The 24,492-nt window shown below is 34.1% G+C and overlaps 2 protein-coding genes across 3 annotated transcripts; one reads left to right on the top strand and one right to left on the bottom strand.

The window, feature by feature from the left end:
* The first annotated feature begins 1,981 nt into the window (after window positions 1-1,981).
* GSNAP (gamma-soluble NSF attachment protein) lies at window positions 1,982-14,138 on the top strand. 2 transcript variants are annotated; one of them, XM_086457512.1, is made up of 9 exons: window positions 1,982-2,136; window positions 4,661-4,728; window positions 4,823-4,907; window positions 5,258-5,416; window positions 6,431-6,568; window positions 8,647-8,725; window positions 11,672-11,751; window positions 12,660-12,789; window positions 13,831-14,138. In XM_086457512.1, the coding sequence occupies exons 1-9, from the start codon at window positions 2,090-2,092 to the stop codon at window positions 13,927-13,929; spliced, it is 885 nt and encodes a 294-aa protein (XP_086313638.1). In that variant the 5' UTR covers window positions 1,982-2,089; the 3' UTR covers window positions 13,930-14,138. The 2 variants fall into 2 exon arrangements, with proteins under 2 accessions (XP_086313638.1, XP_086313639.1); XM_086457513.1 differs by having other exon boundaries at window positions 4,661-4,732.
* LOC147390717 (NAD(P)-linked oxidoreductase superfamily protein) lies at window positions 14,054-18,815 on the bottom strand. Its single transcript, XM_086457511.1, has 11 exons — window positions 18,655-18,815; window positions 18,301-18,530; window positions 16,736-16,827; window positions 16,566-16,606; window positions 16,316-16,480; window positions 16,202-16,224; window positions 15,608-15,679; window positions 15,339-15,506; window positions 14,587-14,669; window positions 14,457-14,519; window positions 14,054-14,349 (listed from the first exon to the last, which is right to left on the bottom strand). The coding sequence occupies exons 2-11, from the start codon at window positions 18,509-18,511 to the stop codon at window positions 14,164-14,166; spliced, it is 1,104 nt and encodes a 367-aa protein (XP_086313637.1). The 5' UTR covers window positions 18,512-18,530; window positions 18,655-18,815; the 3' UTR covers window positions 14,054-14,163.
* Between the last annotated feature and the right edge of the window lie 5,677 nt (window positions 18,816-24,492).

Here is a 24,492-nt window from a genome sequence, read left to right as displayed (position 1 = left end):
TTTGATAAGTATAAATTTTAGAAAAAAATTACTTAAAAGATTCTAGTGGAGGGATTTTTTTTTTCTCTAAATAGTCCTTAAATTTTAGTCTATCTCTTTATAGTTCATTTAATAAAAATTTATTTTCTTAATAGTCCATAGACCTCATCTCCCACATTTCTCACTATTGAATGCCCTAATCGTTCAAACTCGTCGTTTTCATCCCAAAAAATGGATTTTTGGCATCTCAATTAAGTTTCGGAGACTCCATTCTGTCGGAAAAGGATTTAAGAAGGAAGAATAAGTCATTTTCAAACATTTTGAAGGTCCATGTAAAAAAAACTATGATTTTTTCACTTTTGTTCTTATTTATTTATGAAAATCGACCAAGAATGGTTCTTTTGTGAAATCATCTAAACAAGTCTTTATTCTTAAGTTTTTAGTTGTAAAAGCCCGAAAATTGAAAATGTGTGAGTTTTACCAATGTCAAGTTTAACAATAAATAAAAAGTGGTGAAATCGACAATAAATAAAAAAATGCCAAATTCGACAATAAATATAAAGTTTTGAACTTGACAGTGAATAAAAAAATGGTAAGTTCGTCAATAATGATGGACCATTAAGAAATAAAAAGTTTACTAAATGCCCTATCAACCCAATGTACAAAAGTTAGGGACTATTTAGAAATAAATCCCTCTGTCAGGGTCCTTTGAGTAAAATTTCCAAAATGTTATTAGAAATGATAAGAGTGAACAAAAATCAGCCAAGATGACCAATTGAAGGGGGAAAAATAGTCAGTAACTACAATTAACCACTACAAAGAGAATCCCAACGAAACACAAGCTCCTCAAAGATAACACCCTTGAACTTAGGGCAAAATTTGCTCAAAAAATACAGTAGCCCAAAATACTCAACATCATGTCTTGAAAAGAAGAAGTTACCTCTTTAACAATTCTTCTATTCCTTCCAACAATAATCCTCAGGTAATAGAAAAATGAAGTAGCTTCCAAAGAATTTTCTCTTACGCGAAACATTGATGAATCCCAACTTTAAAAAATAGATGTCAAGGAATTAGGAAGAACTCGAGGAATTTCAAAAAACGTAGAGAAGTGATACCAAATGAAATAAGAAAAAAAAGAAGTAATGTAATGTGATATGGTCCACAAATTCCCCACCCACACTACAAGAGTATAGCAATAACTTGGAGTTACAAAACCTCATCTAATAAGAAGATTGATAGTGGGTAGTTACCCAAGTGAAAAAAACATACCTTAGAAGGAGACTTAGAACTCCAAACAAACTTGTAAGCGTATAGAAAGAGTAGTAGTTGTCATACTCAAAGCGAATGAATTTACAAAGTAGTCAGAACTTTAAGTGCAAGTCCACTCCCTCTCATCCTCTTCTGCTACTACCCAATGAATGTAATCAACATGATATTGACCCTTAAAATATTAAGTATAGACGAGGTATGTGACTATTTTGAGTTTTTCAATAGAACTTAGAGGGTTGTGCCGAATTGTTGATGTGGTAATCCATTTAAGTAAAACGACGCTTAGTAAGAGTTAAAATCTTACTTTATTAGTAAGGAAAGTTTTTCATTAAATTTAATAATCTATATGATAAAACACAATTGAAGAACCCATTTTTGTGAGGGACAAACTTACAATAAACATCCTATCCAACCACTTGATTGTCTTCTTTCTCTTCACCCCCTTTAATTTTAGAGAGTTATTATTGTCACACCAAGTTTTACTTATGCCACACCAATTCCTTTATAAAATCAAAGAATTGCGCATAATTGATGTGACATTAGTAAAAATTGATGTGGCAATAACAACTCTATAAAATTTATTATATTTCATCTTTTATTCTTTTAATCCAATTCATTGTTTTTCATCTTTTATTCCTTCACGTTAATATTTTAATAATAATACCTCTTAATCTTATTATTATTTACTCTAGTCTAAATATGATTTGACTCGTTATAAGCGAGCTGTCTCGGTCGAGTCCATTCAGCATCCACATGGGTTGATACTTGATAGTCTCATTTTTCTGTTTGGAGAATTTGCAGACGGTGACAGAGTCTTTAATCTGTGAGATCTCGCTCGATCATGGCGGGTTCCAATCCCGAGAAGTTGATGATCAAAGCCGACAAGCTGTGAGTCTCTCTCTCTTTCTGAAAAAAAAGAAACATTTCTCTTCATTTATGTTTCAATCTAATCCGATCTGCAATGAGTAATACGGCGAACGCTTAGATTCTCTTCGTTGTAATTGATAGATCAGATCTCATATTCTATTCTGGTTGTTTTTGCAGTAATTTTTTTCGAGTTTTCAAAGCTTGCATTGCATCTGAATTTAAACCCTAACACTAGATCGTAAACATTGTTTTCTCCTCGTTAAACACCATACAATTAATTAAAAATAATTTGAATTATTCCTTATATATGTGCTTTAGACATCCAAAAGAACCAATCTCTTTATTATTAATGGATTAGAAAAAAAAAACTCAAATCGGTCTGATAGGATGATGGTGATTGAACAAGACTAGAGCTATTAGGAATGATTTTAGCCACTTTACTGCCTTGTTCAAAATGCAAAATCTACCAATTGATGACCGGTTATTGAGAAATCAAAACCGATTACGAGGAAAGAGGGCGAATTCTGTTCAAATTGACAGGAGACGAGAATTTTGGGATAGTTTGTGAAGGATCCTCATCTGCTTTGAACTGGAGTGATGTGCATGAAGTATTAGCCGGTACAAGATCTAATTATTCCATAGTTTCAATGGGAGAAAGATCGAAATTTTTTGTTGCTATGAATGTTGAAGAATAGGAATTTTTCTGTAATACGAGGTACATCAAAATATCTGATCAAAGAATGTTTCTTAGACCACATTACGTTTTTATTTACAAGCTGCATAGAGAGTCCACATAATAGACCACATTATGTGGTGAAAGGTTTGGTAACACTAGCTAATCCTGTAATAGCTTCAAGGAGGTAACTTAGGATTAGAAGGGATCAAGGATTCAAGGTTATCAAAAGCGTTAGGTGTGCCTAGGTGATGAGGGAGTCGCCTCGCGTAGGCTTGCCTAGGCACACTTTTTGATTCATTAGGTTTTTTTATCTTTGAAAATATACATACTTGATTCTTTTATATTTTGTTGTAGTTCTATTTTGACATATGTTGGACGACGAGGGAAGAATACGAAATTTTGGGTTGTTAGGGAATTTGATTTAGGATTTTGGGTAAGGATTAAGGGTTGAAAAAAAGAAGTTTCAAATAAGGGGTTTTCGTTAAAGATTTGATATTGGATTACGGATTTGGGTTGTGGGAAAGGGGTTTCAAGAAGTCAAAATTCAAGAATCAAGAATTCTAACAAGATTCAAGAATTCAAGAATCGGAGAATTCAAGAAATCAAGAATCATGACTTCAAGATTTCTTAAAAAATTCAAAGAAAATCAAGAACAAAAAAAGATTTAAAGAAAAAAAAAGTTGGGATAGAAGGATAGAAACTTGGAATCACACAAAAGATTTCTTGGAATCACACCAAGAATGATGAAGAACTCACTTCAAGAAACTCATTATTTATTCATAAAATTCGTTGTGAAAATAAATCCTAATACAATCTATATATAAAGAAAATAAATGTAAGAATCCCAATAAAACTAAAATATCAAATAAATAACTTAATTTTCGCAACTTTATCTCCTAAATTTCCAACCCTTATAAATATAAAATTAAATAAAAGACAAACTAAATTTACCAAACTACCCCTAAATATTATACTAAGACCATGAGCTAATAAAAAATGAAAATAAGCCCCACAGGTATAAAAATAAAGTCCTAAAACAAAAAATCAAATAAAAATAAAAATCTGCTCTTCTATGACTATGAATTCTTCTATTGCATGTGTTTTAGTCTTTTGGAAAAAAAATTATATGTCAATTTTTGAAGAATAAATCATAAAGATTGAAATTAAGAAAATCTTGAATAAGAAAGTGTAAAAAAATAAATTTAAGTTCTATATTGGATTCTTCAAATCTACTCACAAAGTTCTTTGTAAGGGAAAAGAAACATAACAAATGAGGTTTGGGTTGATTTGGATGGAGTTTGGATAGTTTTTTCTTTCACGATCCACACAAAACTAGAGATTTTAGTTGTTTTTTTAATCTTTAAAAGTGATGGATAAGTGTTTGTTTTGGGGTTTTAGGCTATAACTATCTAATCCGAAAAGAAGAGAGCCAAGGAAAAAACAAAGGACCAAGATTCCCTTAATGGGGTATCTTGGCTTGTTGGAGCTCGAGGCATTACCTTTTGGTGCTTTTTTTTTTTGCATCACATATCTTTGATTCACCACTTTTTATTATTGCCTAGGGTAGGTAAAGGGATAAGGCCTCACAACGAACGCAACACAATGCCTAGCGCCTAGGCGAGCGCCCTTTATGCCTTTGATTGGAAGGGATTATATGTTACATAGTTAGTTACGTTGGAAGAAGTTTGCCTACAATAACATTGGAAAAAGCTGTAATGGAAAATGTTTGTTTGCCACGAATACCTATAACTAAATTCTTTATTAAAACAAGAGTTATTGTTTTAGTCTTTTAGACGCCAAAAGAACCTTATCTGAGTCATGATTTCTTTTTATCCAATATTTGTTAGTAATTTGTTTTCATTTTCTCAGAACAAAACTCAGTCTTACTAGGTGGAGTGCTGATTGGAGGAGTGCCACTCTTCTGTATGAGCAGGCTGGTTGGTAAATTCTATGCTTTGGTATTTTATTTTTAACATTGCATCAGCGTGAATGCTCAGTGAGCTTTTCTTTATAAATTCTTCTCTACTGTAGCTGTTGGATTCAAGCTTGCCAAAGATAATGTGAACGCAAAAACAGCATTTGAGAAGGCTTCAAAAGGACAAGAAATGCTCTCGTCGTATCCTCTATTCCTTTGAATTATGTATCTTTTTATTGGGTATATGTCACAGTATGTGACTACTTTTTGGTATGTATACATGTTTAGTTTCACTATTAGTTTATATAGATTGTGGTTTTAATCTACATGAACTTCCGTTGTATATTATTGGTGCTTTATATCATGTTATAATCAAATCAGTTAGCAGTTTATTTTATATCAGACTTTATATATTGGGATGTGTGTCTCATGCCTCAAAAACTAACACAAAGTCATGGGGATTTGTGTTCGAAGTTTGGGGTGTGACAATATATTTTTTGTTTACATATTTTGGATGCATTTGCTTAGTGTATCCTTCACAAGCTTAATAGGCCTTGGGATGCTGCTAAGCATATGGAATCTGCTGGTGCTGTAGCAAAAGAACTAGGCAGCTGGAATGAAGTTGCTGACTTTTACAGAAGGGCATCTGAGTTGTACAATGAGTGTGGAAGATCACAGCCCTCATCCGATGCTCTTGCAAAGGGTGCTCGGTATGCTCATTGTTTCTTACCTTCCACAAATACTTGTTTAAAACACTTTTCAGGGTCTCTATTACAAATAATTTTGATTTGAAAAAATATTGTGACATTTTTCCAATGATGTAGAAGAACACTAAAAAAGTCAATTCTGCACACACACACACAAAAAGTGTTGTCTTGCAAGCAAGTCCCATGAGTAACTTGTGCAATGCTGTGAAATAATATGCTATGGCGTGCGATTAGCATGCAACATATGCGATTGCATGGAACATTTTTTGAAAATAGAAAAAATTAGTAAAAAAGAAAAATTGAAAAAGAGGTGGATTATTAAAAAAATGCAATTATGACGCAACTCTAGAAAAATATTTTATTACCAATTTCATTATAATTTATTGTATTTGCATGTTTAACAAACATGTAAAAATGCATAATCTAGAAAAATTGAGAACCAGATTTGAAGAGAATATATGAGAGTAGAAGAGTGGAAAAAATAACTTAGCTTGGTTTAGGAATAAGGAGATGGGAACAGGGTATATATACAAGATAGGTTTAAAAAAATTAACTTAATACTCCAATGGTCAAATATTTGCCCATTGGTGATCCAAAATCAAATATAACTAAATATTTCTTTATGCAATCATGAAATTCAAGTATCATATTTTCCATTCCATTTATTTCTCCAAATCTAGGTCTTTCGTGCTCCCTCTCATATTCTCTGCTTTCTTTCTCTACATGACCAATAAGTTTCCTATATTCCACAAGGAATTCATGAATTAGTTCATCCGCGAATTTCTTTTTCATTTGATAAACATAAGAGCAATGTTTAAAATATAATGAGAGATTCGTTTACCACCATGTATTCTTGAGAAGCTCTTTGGCCGTTGTTAGAATTTTACAGGTACCCCATTGGGATGTTGCTTTGTGTTTTAGCCATGTGTCATGGGTCTAATATAGGCTATCAAAGATAATTTTGTGGCTGGATAGCACGTCTTTTGAGAAGTAACATACATCTATTTTATTTCATAGTGCCCTTGAAGAGGCTTCTCCAGATGAAGCTATTCGAATGTACACTGATGCATGTGTCATGCTTGAAGAGGATGGAAAGGAACAGATGGCCTTTGATCTATATCGTGCTGCCACAAGTGTTTATCTTCAGCTTGAAAGGTGAGGAAATCTGTTCTTGCTTATGTCTTAGAATATGCAAAATACATGCACATGTTAATATCCTGCTTTGCTTTCATTATATATGATCGGTATGAGCGTAAGCCTTACATTTTAATGTAGTTTTATTCCAATGAACTCCAGTTATGCAGAACTCCAATGTACCCCTGTGTGATATTGTTGAAGGCAGTATGCTGAGTCCCTGCTTTCTGAATAACTGTGTTGATGAAGGCAGTCGTGAGTTATTGATGACACTTCATGACCATTCTTGTCGTTTATACACCATAGATAGATGGATAATCCATCAAAGCCGGTTGGACAGGAACCCTGAGCAAGATCGATAGGCACATGATGATTCTGTTTATGTAGATCATGGATTATTGGTGCACTGGCTTCGTCATTGTCTGAAAAGGATTGATTTTGTCTGTAAGAATACCAATATGGACACTCTTCTGTTTTGAGTGTTTCGACATGCTTTGGGTGACTTATAATTAGAGAAGAAGTCAAATCCATGTAGCACATTTTGGGGTCCTTAGGACATGATTTCATATAGGGCTTTCCCTAATTTTTGTTTGGGCTGAGATCGGAAGGAAGGTTGGGTTGAGAAACTTGGAGAGATACTAAAGTAGTTCCTTTCTAGAGAGACATTGAGGTAGTTCCTTTCTGGCATTAGGTTGGCTTCAGCTGGAGGCAATGATTCAATTTGAGAATCATGGTCTGAGTCTGACTTAATGGAGAATATTGTGGAATTTTGGATCTTTTCAATCAATCGCTTTAAATCTTGAATTTCTTGATGTAGATCAAGGACGATCTTATCATCAATAGCTTTTAATGCAGTATTAGTCCAATTGAGTTGTTGATGTAGCTACACATTGGGAGTTTTTTTTTTTGTTGAAAGAAACTCATTGGGAGTTTGCTTTTCAGTGATTGAAGAAACACCGACAATGGGGGTAGCAATAATATCATCTTCTCTGTTGATAGCAGTGAACAGAGGAAAAATAGTTGTTCCCAGATCCTTGCTGTCTAGTGTTTTCCATTGGACGTTCATGCCATTGCTATAATCGAAGGTGCTCTCTTCTCAACAAAATCCAAAAAGAGATTTTTCCCGATTGAGGATCCAATGGTTTAATCACTGATTTTTGACGATCTTTAGGGATGAAAGAAGAGTACCATCCATATTCCCTTGGTTCGTCTATGTAGATTTGTTTCTGAAGAAACATGTCAGAGCTATGGAGTAGCCTCTGTCGTTTGAGGGTGAGATCAATTGAAGTGGAGTTCTCTGGAAAGGTGTATTGAGAAGGAAAGCAAGATGAAGATCTTTGATTTCTCATTTTCCTTCTTTGAGATCGTAGGAAAGGTGGTATATAACAAGAGAATGGGATCAGGTGATGTGGAAAGAAAGAGGGGTGATTATTTAGAAGGGGTGGTGGTCAAGATACACAATTTATTGAATTACTATTAGGAAATAGGACTATACATAATGGACAACAGAAAAGGGGACATAAACTATTTGGAAATAGGAAATGCAAAATAATATTCAAATAATTTCCTTTTCCCCTCCCTTGAGATTGTGGGTGAAGGAGGAAAACACAATCTAAAGAAAATGAAAGGGGTGGACATATGTGGACACAAATGGGAAAGTCAAAAAGGAATAGTAACAAAGCCAGTGGGCAATGCCCATATTTGCTACATTTTTCTCTTTTGAGTCAACCTACTGTGTCAACTCAACCCACCCCTGTGTCAACTCAACCCACTGGTACTTGAACATAGCCTTCCCAATGAACTCATAACCCAGTTTGTCTCCTATTTTTACTCAAGCCCCCAACCCCAACCTCAACACACACACACATTTACTTGGCGGGCGGGCATGCTTGTGTGAGTTTCTTCTAGGTATTTGTTGACCTTAATTATTCATCTATTGCTTGCCTATTAGGTTGCTTCTATTTGTGATTTTGTAGTGGATATTTAGTAGCCTCTGACAAGTGGAAGATCTTGGTTTTGCCTAAAAGACTGTTAATTTGGAATTTAAATTATGCACACGTTACCAATGCAATGCATATTTTTGGTTTCATTATGTACAGGTATGCTGATGCTGCAACTTTTTTATTGAGATTGGGTTTTGCAGCAAATCAATGCCAAGCAGTCAACACTCAGTGCAAGGTATCATAGTGTTAAAGTTCGGCATATTTACCCGAAATATAGTGAAATATTTTTATTTTCATAAGGCTTGCAACAAATTTAACTGAATCTCCTTTTGTATACTTCAGTCGAAATATTTCATGAAATATTTTGGTGAACAATAAGTTTTGACTGAAAACATCAAATTTCAGGTTTAAGAATGGAAGATTTCATTGAAAGATATATTTTGATAAATTGTAAAATTTGATCGGGATATTATCTTTTAAAAATATTCATATTGGTAAAATTTATATTAAAAAAATTATAAATTGCTTGTAGAAAAGACTTGTAAAGTGCACATACTATTCATCCTTTAGTAGACTGAATTATGAAAGGTATATATATCATTTTGTCTTATTCGAGCATGTTAGCATGTTCATGTAAGCAGATGTATACAGTCGTTCATATTTTAATTAGTTGGATGTATCAGCAATTTATTCATATATATTTGTAAGATAAAAATATATAGTATCGTGTGAATGTGCTAAATATTTTGTTCATCAAAGCAAGTGTTTTCATATAAAGGTCTACATAGTTAATTTTATTGTAGAATATAATTATTATTAGTTGTTGGGTTCTAAGATACCTCCACAAACATGTAGCAGAATGTCACTGATATTCATTTCTAAACTCTATGTGTTTGTTAATTGTAGTTTAAGACTTATGATGTGTTTTCATGTTTGTTTTATAGTTTCCTACAGTTTCAATGAAAATTTCCAAATATTTGCATCATTTCTATATCATTTTCATAATTTCCATGAAGATTGTAATAATTTCCATATTGATTGAAATTGTTTTAAGAAATATTTTCATTTCCAGGCTGACCAAAGTGGACACTAAGACCAAAATTTAATAACTTGCAAGGTACAGAGTTTCTATTCTATATAACTATGTAACATGAAGTTAGAAATTTACACTATTTTACCTTTGGAAACCTAATGCATGACTTTGCCAAGTTATAGAAACTTTGATGAGTTGGGTAAAATATTTAGCCAAGTTCTCCGACTTCTACAGACGCTTGGACTTGAGGGGGTGCAATTAGTGTACCAGGTCTGTTTCAGCTTGGTGTTAGCTTCGAGAAGAAGATGGACCTGGTAAAAAGACAGATTGAAATAGAGTCCAAGGGGTTTTGGACTAAAAAGATATTGGCTAAAGAATATAAAGGGCATTCATAGTACTGAGAAAGAAAGAAACAGAGTAGTTCTAGGACTCACATGTCCAAGGAAAGTTCTTGGATAGCTGAGACATTGCAGGAGGCCATGGATGTTCCTAGAAAAGAAAAAAAAAAAGCTATTTAGATTAAATTAGTAGTGTTTGATAAGGTCAGATTTGTAGAAAGTGGGACTTAAAAGGATGGTGTTTGTGGTTGATGATTCTGCCAAGTGCCAAGTTCAAGTCCTTCTGTTTGTTGGAATATGTTAGGATTCATGATAACACTGCATCCCTAAAAGACTCATAGGAAAAAGAAGCTTATAGTCTACCATCTCATCAATCCAAAGTTGCAACTTGGATGAAGCAACAATTGCGCCGTACCCCCGAAAATACAATAGCTCCATTTAAAGATAGGATCCTCAAATCTGAACCCTTCGCTGTTTCGGACGATGAAATATCAGAAAAATAGAAAATTGATCCTGAGAATTAGGCAGCAAGGAAGGAATCAATGACGGCTTTTGCTCTTCCACAAATCTAGAAGGATGCAAGACTTGACAAGGAATGGGTGGTCTAGATTGCCCCTCCACCAAAACATCTTGAGGGGAGGATCTACTAGATTAAGCCCAAGATTTGAATTCTTTACAAAAGCTCCATGTGTCTCTTGCGGTCCAGAAGCCCTATCTACCGCAGTCGAAAAAGCTGGAAGGGTAGAGTGTAGAGATGGATTTGAGGAATTTGATAACGATCGGTCTTCTTTTCTAAGCCCATTCCCGCGGCAAACTCCTCATGGAATTCTGAAGTTATTCTATTCAATTTGAACTCAAATACTTTGATCGTCACCTTATACGAAAATCTTCCACAGAAGATAGATAAATATCTCGGAATCCTAGTTCCACAAGAAGCCACCTTGATCTGAGCTTCTCAAGCTTAAAGGTTTGGTCTTTGATTTCTAGAAACCCTTCCAGTGCCTCTCCAATCCTGGAGAACTTTTCCTGTTCCATAAGTGGAGCTGAAGGCCCCAAATCTCAATCCAATTTTCTCTTTTAAACCACTTAATGGAACATGAGGTGCTTTACGTCCACCATCTCTTGTAGACACAGAGTAATTGTGAATGTGAATTTTTGAAAGGTTGCAAAAGAAAAGGAAATCAGATTTTGATTTATAGATAAAAATAGCTTTTCCACCTCCCAAACGAGAAACCCTGTATGTCGATGCTGCCAAAGAAGAAATTGCAGCTTTAATGTCATCCCAAAAGAAACTCTCCACTGAAACCTCGCATAATTGCCCATTTCCAAATGCCAAAGCCTTTCTTCTCACGGTTGATTGAGTGATGAAATTTTTTATTATTAAAATGAACTGTTTGGAAGAGCGTGTCAAATCTGGACACATTTTTCAAATAGAATGGAGTTAATGATCACTTGGTCAGGTGAGCATTGCAGGAGTCGTTGATTTCTATTTACCGTTCAATGATTAGACCCTGAAAGTTTTAATTTTTTCATTGGGTTGAGTATTTTATCAAAAGATATATCAGGCACAAAACTTGAGTTTTTTTATTTCAAACCCCAAATGTTGTTGAGACCTTTCAGTTTTCCCAGCATACGTAATTGTGGTCTAACTCCAAGCATATAGATGAAAAGTAATTTTGTTTCTGCTGATATATAACTTGAAATCTTTTGATGGTGAGCCTCTTTCAATCTTGGGACATTTTTTTGTTTCTCACTTCAATAAATTTGGTTACCAGTAGAATGAATTCTAACTCTTATCAGTTGGATCCAGGCTTATCTTAGTGCACTTATAGTGTACCTGTATGCAAATGAGTTGCACCAAGCGGAAAAGTGTTACAATGACTGTTCTCAGTAAGTTCATCTTCTCCATGGCACCCTTTGGTTCAAAGTTTATTTGTTTGTGCAATCTTTCTGATTACGCCCGTAACCTTAGTCATTTTTTCTCCTGATTGGGAAGAATCTGAATATTAATTCTCAAAAAACCTTTTGAATGTGTTTCAATTTTTGTTAGAGAAATGGAAATCTTGGTTGATAGTCCTGGCTTCATTCCTCATTGGTATAGGATTATCGCCAAGTAGGCATGCGTTCATGTGCATGGGTATGCACTAAGTGTATCTCGTGTTAGAAATCTTGCAATACATCTTAACCATATACCTACTTTAAGTACTTTGTCTTGGTATGTTTATATATGATGTCCTTGGTTTAACTGTATACCCAATAACTGTCCCCAACATCAATTCGTGTCAATGTCAAGATAAATAATTTCACATCCATTCATGGCTAGAAAAAAAAAAAAAATCACTACTATTTATGTCAATGTCTAAATAAATAATTTCACAATATGTGAAGACTGAAGGAATTCTCATTTCCAGTATCTTGTATTCAATGGACATTACAAGAAGAGGCATAACTCCAAAATCAGACTAATTGAAGGATCTCATCCTTCCAAACTAGGGCTAGAACATGGACAGATAAAAGGCTATGGTTAGAGGCAAGGAAATAAATATTTGTTCCTTGGGTGGTAAAATATTTGTTTGTTTGGTCTGAATTTCGATTTTTGCCACAGAGGTAATCCACTTATTGAAAGGTTTGGATGATGAGTAGGTGGTGCATATTAATGTTTTTGGGAAGTTCATTGAGGATGATGGATCTTCTCTTGATTATTCAAATATACTTTCCATGTTGCGAGGTTTCCCTTAGTAGCAAAAAAAAAAAAAAAAACATAAGATAAACTCGGTTCCTTTCGAATGTATTTGCAGGATTGAAGCATTCCTTAATAGCGACCAGAATCGTTGTGCGAGTAAACTTCTGTCTGCTTATGCAAAAGGTGACATTGAAGAAATCAAACAAGTTGCTCAATCAAGCACTATTAGGAACCTTGACCATATGGTAATTTCTACTTCTCTCTTATTATCTAAACCCACTGTTATTGTTCTATCATTGGACAACTAGTTTACGGGTTGTATTAACATGTCAGTTTTATTCACTTATCAGTAATATTCTTATAAATATTATTTTGTGGTTATATATATTACAGTTGAGGGAGGGATGTCCAACTAGTTGGTGCTTTCAATTCTCTTTTTCTTTTCTTTTTGATAAGTAACATCTCTCCTCTCACTCATTAGTTCCCACTTCTTTCCTTATGGAGTATTCTTCTTACTTCTTTTTTCCTCAAATATATTGAAACCCAAATTTATTACATGATGTCAGAGCAATAAACCTTGTAGCTCTTTTTGTTTCCTCTTCTTTCTCCATGTGGAAAATTAAGATTTTCCCTTATCTCATTAAGGGACGCCCCCCCCCCCCCCCCTTTCTTCATTTTTCATTTTTCTTATGCAACAATCTAATGGTTGATTATGAATCTGAGTACCATGTTGATATGCGACGTCCTCCACAAGATAGAGATAAGGTAATGCGGGAGTCAGATCAAACCAACAGTCACAGGCTCCAAGGAAAAAAAAATGGGTCTAGATTTATTTTTCTATTACTTATATTTTTGTTGGGGCTAGTTTCAAATAAGTTAAATTTATTACATTCTAGTTTTGAGTTGTTTTTTGGTTATTTTAGGAGTTTGATTTGAATCTAAGTATTATTTACATCATTTTTCTTCAGGCCTTATTTTCAAGCGTCAAAACTTATCATATTAGGTTGATTTTAGTGTTATTTTAAAGTTATTCCGTTACCTACCCAACAAATGGGTAGGTAACTTATCATATTGGTAGGGAATCTTGTATCTCAAGATCAAAAATGTCAAATTTTAGGTAACTTGATTTATTTACAAATCTCTTTTGAGAAGTCGTCCAGTGATTGGAAACTATGCCTTGTGTTGTGATTCCATTGAAATCCTTGGTGTGATTCCAAGGTTAAATCTATCATCTTCTTCTCCAGTATCTCAACTTCTCTATATTTGATTTTGTGTAATGCTTTCAGATCATCAGACTTGCAAATAAATTGCCGACGGGAGATGTGAGCAAACTCAACGCTGAAGCAAACATGGAAGAGCCTCTTGACGAAAATGACCTCACTTAGTTTCCTCCCTCAAAGAAAGAAGACTCACAGAATACCATCTGCCTCACAATATAAAGGGAGGGTGATCTTGCATTGCAAAACATCATAAATTTATGGATTTCTTATGTGTATAAAAAGTGATATATGTCCGTAGAAACCTTTCTCAATAACAATATTGTGTTGTTACATCCCAATGAATGAATATAAATTATAAAGCAGCAATTCATTTCTGTTTGTGGCATTTGTATATAGAAGTTACAATTTTTCGACTGGAAACCCGATTACAGGCTTTGTTTCAGATGCCAACGCTCGGAGCTCGGCAATTTCTTGCTCCTTGAGTTTCCACCCGAGTGCACCTGAAAATTCTTTGGCCTGTTCTGCATTTTTGGCTCCTGGGATGGGCACAACATTATCTTGGCTTACAAGCCAGTTGAGAGCCACCTGTTCAAGGAACCATGTTTCTCATAATATGTAGTGCACATGCGGTGGGGAGTGCAGTTCATTTGCTTTGAATCAAATTAGAAAATTTAGAGATCATAGTTTTGTACCTGTGTTGGAGTTTTTTGGTAGTTCTGTCCTATCTCCTTGATTTTGTTCAGCAGTGGTTGAAGCTGAACGAAGAAAAGCCGGTTAGGTAATGTAATAATTGCTACACGTACTGTGTTTATGGTGACTTACCTTTGTGAGGAACTCTGGAGTGTAAATTCTCCCTCGAGGGCCAGTTGGTGGATTTTCAGGTGTGTACTTTCCACTAAGTACACCTACATAATTAGAAGGAAAATAAATACCAACACAGTTACAAACCCAACAGGTCAAACAAATTCTAAACTCATTTTATTTTTGATTCTCTGTGTGCATTTTATAGCATCCTTAAAAAGAAGGAAAGTTTTCTTCGACGGGGTGATCAGTAAAAGATGTTACCCAAACTATTAAAACTCCAAGAAAAAAACCAAAGATTTTGGGGAAATGAGATGAACATGGGGTAATGCCATCGAAGAGCCAAGTATGTGTATGCAAATGAGAGGCTGTTTGTTAGGTTTGAGATCTCTGAATATGGACTTTTATCAAGTTGGGCATCAAAGATGAATGCAAGGTAATCCCATAGAAAACCTAAGTGTAACTATCCGTCTCCCTCGCAAAGGACGGGTGTTTCATCGTTAGCATGGGGCTTTGAATGACCCATCATGGGCACGCCAATGCTTTTGGACAGAGTAGGCAAGAATGTTTCATCGTTAGTGCCTCACCTCTATCGGGGGCCAGGCCGGACGAACTAAAGTGAGCTTCTATTGCTCCACCAACTTTTGCTAACGCCACCCCAAGATGTACATATGAATTGGGGAGGTGTTAACAAAAGTTAGTCTGATTGTCCTACAAATCAAAATCCAATGAAAATATATAAGTAAAATTGAAGCGAAGCATGGGAACTGCACCTTGAGCAATAGGTGAATAAGCAATCAAAGTGATTCCAAGCTCATCACAAGCTGCCTTAACACCATTCTCCTCTGGAGTCCTGTATATGAGGCTGTAATTTACTTGGTTCGAAGCTAACGGAATTCCTCTCTTTTTAAGCTGCTTGTGAGCATCTCGGAGACGCTTTTCTGAAGCATTTATACAAAAACCAATGAGGTTTACACGCCTACAAAACAAAACTTCATTACAACACTCGACAAATAATAGACTAAAAACCTACGAAAATTACCGTTGTAGTTAGAAACCCCTACTGCCTTCACAAGACCTTGTTCAACTGCATCCCCAAGCCCATCAATGTACCCTATGAACAAATTTTTGGAACAACAAGCATGAGTAGTTAAAAATCCATTACACATTCAAGGTTTAAAATCTCAGCTTGAGGCAATTGTCTAGGTCATAGTCATCAAATCGGAATACGGGTTTAAAATGACAAGAGAAAATTTGGGAAAAAACAATAAATATACAAAGTATACATATGACGTAAAAAGAAATGTGTTTAAAACATAGAAACGTGTTTATATATATATATATATATATATATATATAGAAAAAGTCAAGTTTTTATTATTTATTATTTTAATCGTTAGAGGTACAAAACATGTTTTTAAAAAAATGGAGTTTTTTGCTACTATGGTCTCGGTCAGGAGAAAATCCGAGACTGTCTTGACTGAGAAATTCTGAGACAATGCTAAGCGCTCCCCCAAAACATTCAATGTTTCATTCTAGTCTCGGCCGAAACATTCCTAGAAAGTATGATACATTAAGCCATGACTAGATTAACTTGATTTTGCTGTATATGTCGATAGAGGTAAGATCAATCAACCTTCATTTCCCCATAGTCCTGGCCTGAAAGTTAGCACAAATGAATTCAATTAGCAACTAATCTTGATAAAGCATTTGATAGTGAATAGTAATTATAGAATCATTAAACACAGACCAATGAAGCTGGTAGAGTTCGACTGAGGAAAGACCAAGACGACTTAAGGAGTCCTTAAGGGCGGTGAGGACACTCCCACGACCAAGCCTCCATGGCAAAGCTGCAAATTTGGTTGCAACGTCCACCTCCACTGATGGATCTTTTTCTTTCCTTTCCTTGATGAACCTAAAAACAAAATGAACTAATACTTGTAAACTTCTAACATACAAAAAAAAGAAGAATTAAATTACTCTAATTCTCGGATGGATACCTTCCAAGTAGAGTTTCAGAACTAATTGCACCGAAGGATAACTGCAAGGACACAAAGAATTGTGTTTGAAAGGTTAAGTTGCTAATGTAGATCTTTTATTTCTAGTTTTTCTCTCTTTCTGGTTACGGATACGTTGAGAAAGAAAAGTAGAGCATAATTTGTTTTCTCACCCTTGACCCATAAACCTCAGCAGTATCAAAGAAATTTATACCACTGTCAATACTAGCATCGAACGCAGCCTTGGCCGACTTCAGCTTCCTATCTGTGTCATCATTAACGGCCTACTATCAATTATAGTTCTATTAAATATTTAAGATACAAATAATTATCCCAAACAATTTGAAAAACACAAACCCGACAATTGACCACGAGTGTAATAGGAGCATCCGTCGACAAACACACACACACACAAAACAACAATGCACATACATACACCCACACACCCACACACCTCGACCATGGACTCCCCATCTGAATGTGAGATCTTCGAAGAAAATTCCTCCGAACTCAATACACTCTTGGACTTTGATGGCTATGAGGGAATCTTGTAGTTTCTTTACCTTCCCTTAAAACAATCTCCTATTCCTCTCTTCCCAAACCTCAATAGACAGACAACAAACGAAGTGTAATAGCATTTCTCCTTAGATTTTTGGCCTTGTATCCGATTAGTGGAAAGTAATTCACTTGTCTAATTTTGATTTAGCTGACTAGTTCTATAAATCCACAATTGGTGAAAATAGCCTAATTAATTATTTATGATAATCCATGAAGCTAGGAATTTATGATGATTTTCTTGAGCCATCTAATAACCATATATAATAATAATAATTAAATAGTTGACCTGATTTTTTTTTAAAGGATACTTCTTTAGTAACTAGAACTCAGAGCAATGTGGGAGGTAATTATTCATTGAAGAATTGAGAACCAAGAAGAGATCAAGCACCCAGCTTCAACTATGAATCCTGAAGAGAGAAGACATTTTTTTTCATCCACAAATTACATACTAAGGGCTTGTGTGGATAACTGAGCTAGAAGTACTTTGAGAAAGGTGGAGCTGAAGTACTTTTTGAAGGAAGAGAAGAAGTACTCTGGGGTAGGCTATGCATTCTGATAAGTACCGCCACAAGTACTTCTGTGCTAGAATGGTGTTTGGGAACTATCCCGACTTTTGAGAAAAGACCAGAATACCCTTATAATAAACTTGTTATTGGTTTTAATCCTCTAGTCAATCCCAAAGGGTTGGCGAGATGGCCAAGATCACGCCTCAGGAAGCATAGGTCTTGAGTTTAAATCACCCTTTTGGGGCCACCCTCTGGAATTTATCCCAAAAATATGTGCAAACATATTAATGACGAGTAACGCATTTTTGCTATGCTACTAATACTTGTACTTGCTCTGCTATTCAGCCCAAGCCTGGCTGAGGAAGAGTTGCGGGGAGTAAAACAAAAAAATATGCTGATTAGGACCGGGCATACTATATTTAATGATGGAATCATTCGCGAGAAATAATAATAATTTATTAATTAATAATTTACAAGGCTAAGAGGTCGGACATCTCAGTTACAAAGGAAAAAAAAAATATTTACTTTTATTTTAATGTCCTCTATCCACTGAAAAAGAAAAAGAAAAAGAAAAAAAAGAAAATTAAGAACAATTAACAATGAGATTATGTATTTTGGTACAATATTTAAAAAAGAAGAAGAAGAAGAAGAAGAAGCAAAGGAGCATTAATTACCATCCCATTCAAAGTTGTTCCAGTAGCTGGTGTCACCCCATGACCAAGCTCCAATCCCAAGCTTTGTGACCTTCAAATCAGACTCTCCCAACTTCACCTTTTTCAAATCCTCTGAGGAGGCAACACCTCTTATTTTTGTATCACTTCTTCTTCTTCTTCTTCTGATTCCAGAAATCCACAAACTTGAACTGCAAATTTGAACAAGTGCCATCACCAAATTCTTCTCTCTTCTATAAAATAAAAATAAAAAATAAAAAAAATCCAAGCAAAAAAACAAAGCTTCATGCCTTCAGTTCAGTTCAGTTTTTTGGAGAAATTTAAGATATAAAAAAATAAGATAAATAAATAAATAACCTGGATAATTGATGATGAAGGCTTCTCCTTAAAACTCAAGCAAGTCCAATAGAACCATTGAAGAGCATTCTAAGTGGTTTCTCATATATTTTGCTTATTATTTCAGAACCTCAAGGAATGGAAGTGTTTGCTGTAGTGAGCATTAAGTAGTTGTAACAATCATTTTCAACAAACCACAACCAATTCTTTTTGCAAACCCAATCCAATATAACAGCACCATATTGCACATGTTTTGATGGTAAAATTACTTAATAGACCCTAACATATGTTTGAGAAATAATTTCCCTACTTAGTAAAGATTTTAAGCCTTACTAAGGGCCATTTTGCTCAAATGGATTATCATATTAGCAATCTCCCATATTATTTTTATGAATTTTACAACTTTTACAAATTTTACGAATTTATATAAAACTCGGTGGAAAAAAAATTGCAACTATGACTTGTTGTATGTTGCAAAATGTAAACTTGTAAGTGGTGACGTGTAACACAAGTCAACTTCAAAATTTTGAAGGAATCCAACTTTTTATGTGACAAATGTCCCTTTTATTTTTAAAAAATAATAACATTTCCCTTTATATTTATTTGATATTACTTCTTAATTTTTTAAATTGATGATTTGTCTTTTGACTTTGGTCTTCTTTTAAAAATCAATGGAACAATAACCTCAATACCCTCATTATCACCACCATCATCATTACCATCACCAATTTCATCACCACCATCACTATTAACATCACTATCATATGGCCGAATTTTGAAATGAAACGGATAATACACATATGAAGCATATGCGACATATGTAAAAACAATGGTTTTTCAAAATATGGGTTAGAGGTTTTGGATTGAGCTGATTTTTTGCGAGGATGGTCACTATGATGAGAAGATCATCCTCACAAAAAATCAGCTCAATCTGAAACTTCTAAATCCATCAAAAGTGATTTGCAAATTATAGGCAAAAATTGACAGTCCACATTCTATATCACTTTAATGGGGTTAGAAGTTTCATATTGGACTGATTTTCTTTTCGGATGATCTTCCCATCATAGAGATCATCCTCACAAAAAATCAACTCAATCCAAAACTTCTAACCCATATTTTGAAAATTTATTAATGTTACATTGTTTTTACATATGTCCCTTGATCCGTTCCCCCCTTGAAGATGTAGACATGGAAGCAATTAAAGATCTGAGACCTTAAAGAAGAAAGTTATTTATAGTGAGGTATTTCTGGTTTCAAATGCATTTGGCTTTGCATCGAGTATGTGGCAGCATTTTTCTGTTTTTGATTTATATTACAACCATAATTTGTTTGGTGCCCTACAGTTTTAATTTACCGTTTATTTTGTGTTTCAACATAAACCCATTTCAAAGATAAATTTTGGCCTGCATCGTGGAATTTACCACCAAGGAAAACTTCTTATCAATTGTTATAATCCTTTTGAGACATATGTTGGAACATAAAGCATTGTCAATGAAATAATAATCTATGGTCGAGTTAACATGAATAAGGCTTTTGATGGTGGCATTGTGGCAATGGAGTTTTTGACTAAAGTTTATGTTTGTAGCCGATGATGGTATGATTTGTTGTCTCATGATGTTCATTTTGCAAAAAGAGTTGAATGACCATTGATTTGCTTTCAATGGTCTTCTTGGGCCACCTCTTACCACCACCACAACCCATTTGGTGCGAATGTGTCAGATTATGAGCCCCTTATTACCTGAATTAATGTTCATTTATTTGTGACTCATTTCCCATATTAGACACATTGTATATGCCAACTATTTGTAATACACGCGACTTAATCATGTGAATCATTTTTATGTTATGTGAAGAGTAGTAGGCCCAACACTTACCGACACCATGGTTAGCATTTCCAAGAAAATGGTATTCTATATAACTTCATTGACTGGTTGGTTTAGTTATTTTACCTTTGTCATCATTTTCAAATCCTTAATATAACTATTAAGTGTCCACTACATAAATGTTGTTTTCACTTCATTCAATCCAAAGGAACATTGTGAGTTCTAGATTTACTGTACTTGTTATACTCATCACATTCTTTTCTATTGATATTGTAAAATTGATATAGCCTCCAAGATAAAATATTACAATGGTTGACGATGGTACTCTTCCAGTTAATCATGTTCTTTTGGTCAGCCAATAAAGAAAATAACCAAGAAAGCATATGTTTGTTAGATGGTCAAGATCTTTCATTTTAGCAGATCTCGGTGGGAAACATCACTTAGTTAATCTTGTCGGCACTCGATAATCCCTTTTATGAAAAGAGCTAACAAGTAGGGGTCGTGTTGCCATGAATATTTTGGTTGATGGTCCCACTCTCTCATTAAAGAGTTCTTCTGAATCAAACATCAACTAATTGTGATTATATTTTTTTTCAAAGAAAATGACTCAAGTGAACTCAACAAAATTTTAAGAGATTAATTAGTTGAAAATTTTATGCAGATTATTTTCTTTTGGCTGTGTTTCAGATATGATGAAGCACAAATTGGCCATTTGAATGCATATCTATGACTACTCGCATGGGTATGTTATTCCCACATATGGTGGTTGTAGAGTACGTTACATGGAGTAAATGGAATTAGTTTTTAAAGAGAGCATTGTAGAATATGTTACCACACTTTCCTAGAAAAATATTGGTATTTTTAGTTATAGTGTGTGTGGTAGTCAGACCCTCAACAACAATTTCTTTGAGAGACCTAATTGTGGTCCGAATTTGAGATGTAGTCCGAATTGGGGATGTAGTCCGAAATGACTCTTCTTTCCCTTTTTTCCCTTTTCTTTTATTATGTTTTTGTGTGATTTGGACAGTTCGTATGCATCAATAACAATGAAGATCGATCGTTAGGAGTAAATCTCAAGGAATCAACGATATTCGAGATTTTAACTTTACACTTCCCACTACCTGTGTTATTTGAATCATTCTTGATCAAGCTTATCATGGCTCATAGAAGTCCAATTTGACATTATCAAATTAAAATTTGTTAGGTTTCGATCTAGCCTAAACCAATCACGACCCAATAGAGACCTAATTGTGCTTAGTTATTTGCTCCTCCATGCCCATTCCAAAACTTCTAATTCAAGTTTTGAAAAATGTTTTGCCAAAAAGTTAGCCATTCAACGTGAGCCAATATATATACATAGGGTCCCGTTCAGCAACAAACATTTTGGCAAAACATTTTTCAAAACATGGGTTAGAGGTTTTGGAATGGGCTGATTTTTTGTGAGGATGATCTCTACGGTGAGGAGATCATCCTCACTAAAAATCAGCCCATTCCAAAACTTCTAACTCATGTTTTGAAAAATGTTTTGCCAATATATATATATGGTTTTTCATTGTTAGTGTTTAAATTTTTTTTCTTTTAAAAATAATTAGTTATATTTTGTATAAAATAAATATATATTCGCGTACAATGCACATGCACTTTTCTAGTAACTATTAAAAAGGAAACATAATAATAATTAAAAGACTAATGATAATCAACTCGAAAATTTTCACTCAGTCTATACTTATCGACATGGCAAGTACATAGAACTATAGATAAGTTCCTTGTGTATCCCGAAAAAAATATCTATGGTTATGTGCCCTTGCCTCATTGACATAGATCAAGTGAAAATTTTCGAGTCAGAACATTGCGACTCTAATTTAAAAAAAAAAAAACTATTAGATAAGGGTCGTAACAAAAACATGTTTCTTCTCCCTCTCGTCGTGCGTATACACAAATTGAATCTCTCTTTCTCTCTCATGCTCTTTTAAAAGGGTTGGGTTGTTTCATGGTTTCAAAACTTGTCTGAGACCGAGATGTATCATCCGAGTCATCTCGATATCAGGCATGGACGAGTTGAACTGACAAGTCAATTTTTCGGACGAGATTTAAAATTTCACGTTCATTTTTCAAATTTTTGAACGAGATGTCTCAAAAGTATTGGAAAACTTGTCCGAGGCGACTCGATATCTAACATGGATGAGACGAGATGCGAAACCGAGTTTTAAAACCATGGGTTGTTTAGAGATGCTATTGGCACCCCAACTTTTACTTATTACACTCTACTTAAAAATATATAGATTTTTTTTCAAAACGTGCACAACTTTTGCAAAAATTTTGATTTTGGTACAATGTTCATTTTAATTCTAAGAACACATTTTCAAGCGAGTTCGCTAGCAGGTGTATCTAATTTAAAGTGACGATCCTACTAATAAAAAGGTGACCATCTCACTAGTAAATTTAAAGACAAATATCATTGATTTTAAAGTGATGACCTCGTTGATTGAAAAAATAAAAAAGAGAGGGTAAATTGCACTTTAATCGCCTAATATTTTGATAATTGCACTTACCTTCCTTGTAGTTATCTAAGGGCGTAAGGGTTTCAATTACCTCCCTTCCATCAAATTTATGTCCACTAACTTGGTAAATTCTTTGTATAGACCACTTTACCCTTTTTAAAATGTTATTCTTTTTTATAAACAAATTATGCCTATGAAAAAATGAGTTCAATGGGTGCCTACGCGGGGGCATCTTAATTATTATTTTAAAATTTATTTTTTCTAATAAAAAATAACTTAAAATAAGAGGGTAAAATGGTAAAACAACACTTAAATTTTAATCCCGTCAATGAATGGGGAGGGAAGTGTAATTATCAAAACATTACAGGGTCAAAATGAAATTATGCCAAACTATAGGGGTCAAAGTGTAATTTACCCTAAAAAATGACTGGTAAATTTAAAGACAAATAACCTTCATTTTTAATAGTGAGATCGATGGTAATTTATTAGCGAGATCATCACTTTAAATTAAAATATCTACCAACAAACTTGCTCGGAAACATGTTATGGGAATTAAAATGAACAGTGTACCAGTCTTGAAATTTTGTCATATTAATTTAGCACATAAAACGGTAATTTGCCCATAAAAAATTAACTCAGTGGTTGATAATAAGTAAAAGTTGGGTGCCAATAAAAACTCTCTCATTCTTTTTTTTCTTTACTTTTTTTTTTTGAAAGTTACTTAAAGGACCTTAGCGGGGACACTTTTTTCTAAATAATCCCTAAGTTTTGGGCAGTCTCTTTATGGTTCATTTAGTAAATTTTCTTTCCTTTGTAGTCCATGGACCTCATCTCATGTTTATAATGTCTTTGAAAGATCCGAACTACCATTTTTCTTGTCTTCTTCACTTAATTAAGTTTTCCAATGGCGATTGTGATGATTTTTGATGATTTTTGATCATGAATGATGAATGGAGAATGATATTATCTTAATTTTGAATGTTTTATATATATATTTTTTTCCTGATAACTTATAAAAATAATAATTGAAGAACGAAATTGAGATTCTAATTTTTAATTTGCAACTATGATTTATGCATTTTGGGTATCCAACAATAATTTATGTGAGCATGGTTGAAGAAGAACAAAAATAAAAAGAGTTCAATATTTTAATTTTAATTTTGAGTGCAATCATCCAAATGGAGTGCAAAGGAAAAAAAATATAAAATAGTAATGGAATGCAATTGGTAGTGGGTGGTGTGCAACTAGTTGGTTCCCAAAAAATATTTTTTTGGATTAGATCTTGAGTTTGAAAATGGACAATCATTGAATTCTCAAATTTACAATTTAAATCCAATGATAAAATAAAATTAAAAAAATCTCTTTTTTTATTTTTTATTTTTTGGGGAGTTCATAAAATTTTATGTTATACATACATGTGGCACCCGATAGTGTTTTTGGCTGCCATGTTCGCATGTAGGCCATAGAGATGGATGGACCTTCGGCCCATATATGATACAACCCCATCTCTATTATTTTTGAAATTCATACAATTA

Source organism: Akebia trifoliata, chromosome 11 (genome assembly GCF_017979445.1).
Source record: "Akebia trifoliata isolate Shusen 1 chromosome 11, ASM1797944v1, whole genome shotgun sequence".
In the NCBI taxonomy this organism is placed as follows: domain Eukaryota; kingdom Viridiplantae; phylum Streptophyta; class Magnoliopsida; order Ranunculales; family Lardizabalaceae; genus Akebia; species Akebia trifoliata.
The sequence above is the reverse complement of the archived record's forward strand: the minus strand, read 5'-3'. Positions and strand labels throughout refer to the sequence as shown.

Coding starts and splice junctions, on each gene's coding strand:
- GSNAP (XM_086457512.1), top strand. CDS start 2,090: ATGGCGGGTTCCAATCCCGAGAAGTTGATGATCAAAGCCGACAAGCT. Junction 11,752..12,659: donor TGTTACAATGACTGTTCTCA/GTAAGTTCATCT, acceptor ATGTATTTGCAG/GATTGAAGCATTCCTTAATA. Junction 12,790..13,830: donor TTAGGAACCTTGACCATATG/GTAATTTCTACT, acceptor TAATGCTTTCAG/ATCATCAGACTTGCAAATAA.
- LOC147390717 (XM_086457511.1), bottom strand. CDS start 18,511: ATGGCACTTGTTCAAATTTGCAGTTCAAGTTTGTGGATTTCTGGAATC. Junction 16,225..16,315: donor GAACTCTACCAGCTTCATTG/GTCTGTGTTTAA, acceptor GCTAACTTTCAG/GCCAGGACTATGGGGAAATG. Junction 14,520..14,586: donor CTCCAGAGTTCCTCACAAAG/GTAAGTCACCAT, acceptor TTCTTCGTTCAG/CTTCAACCACTGCTGAACAA.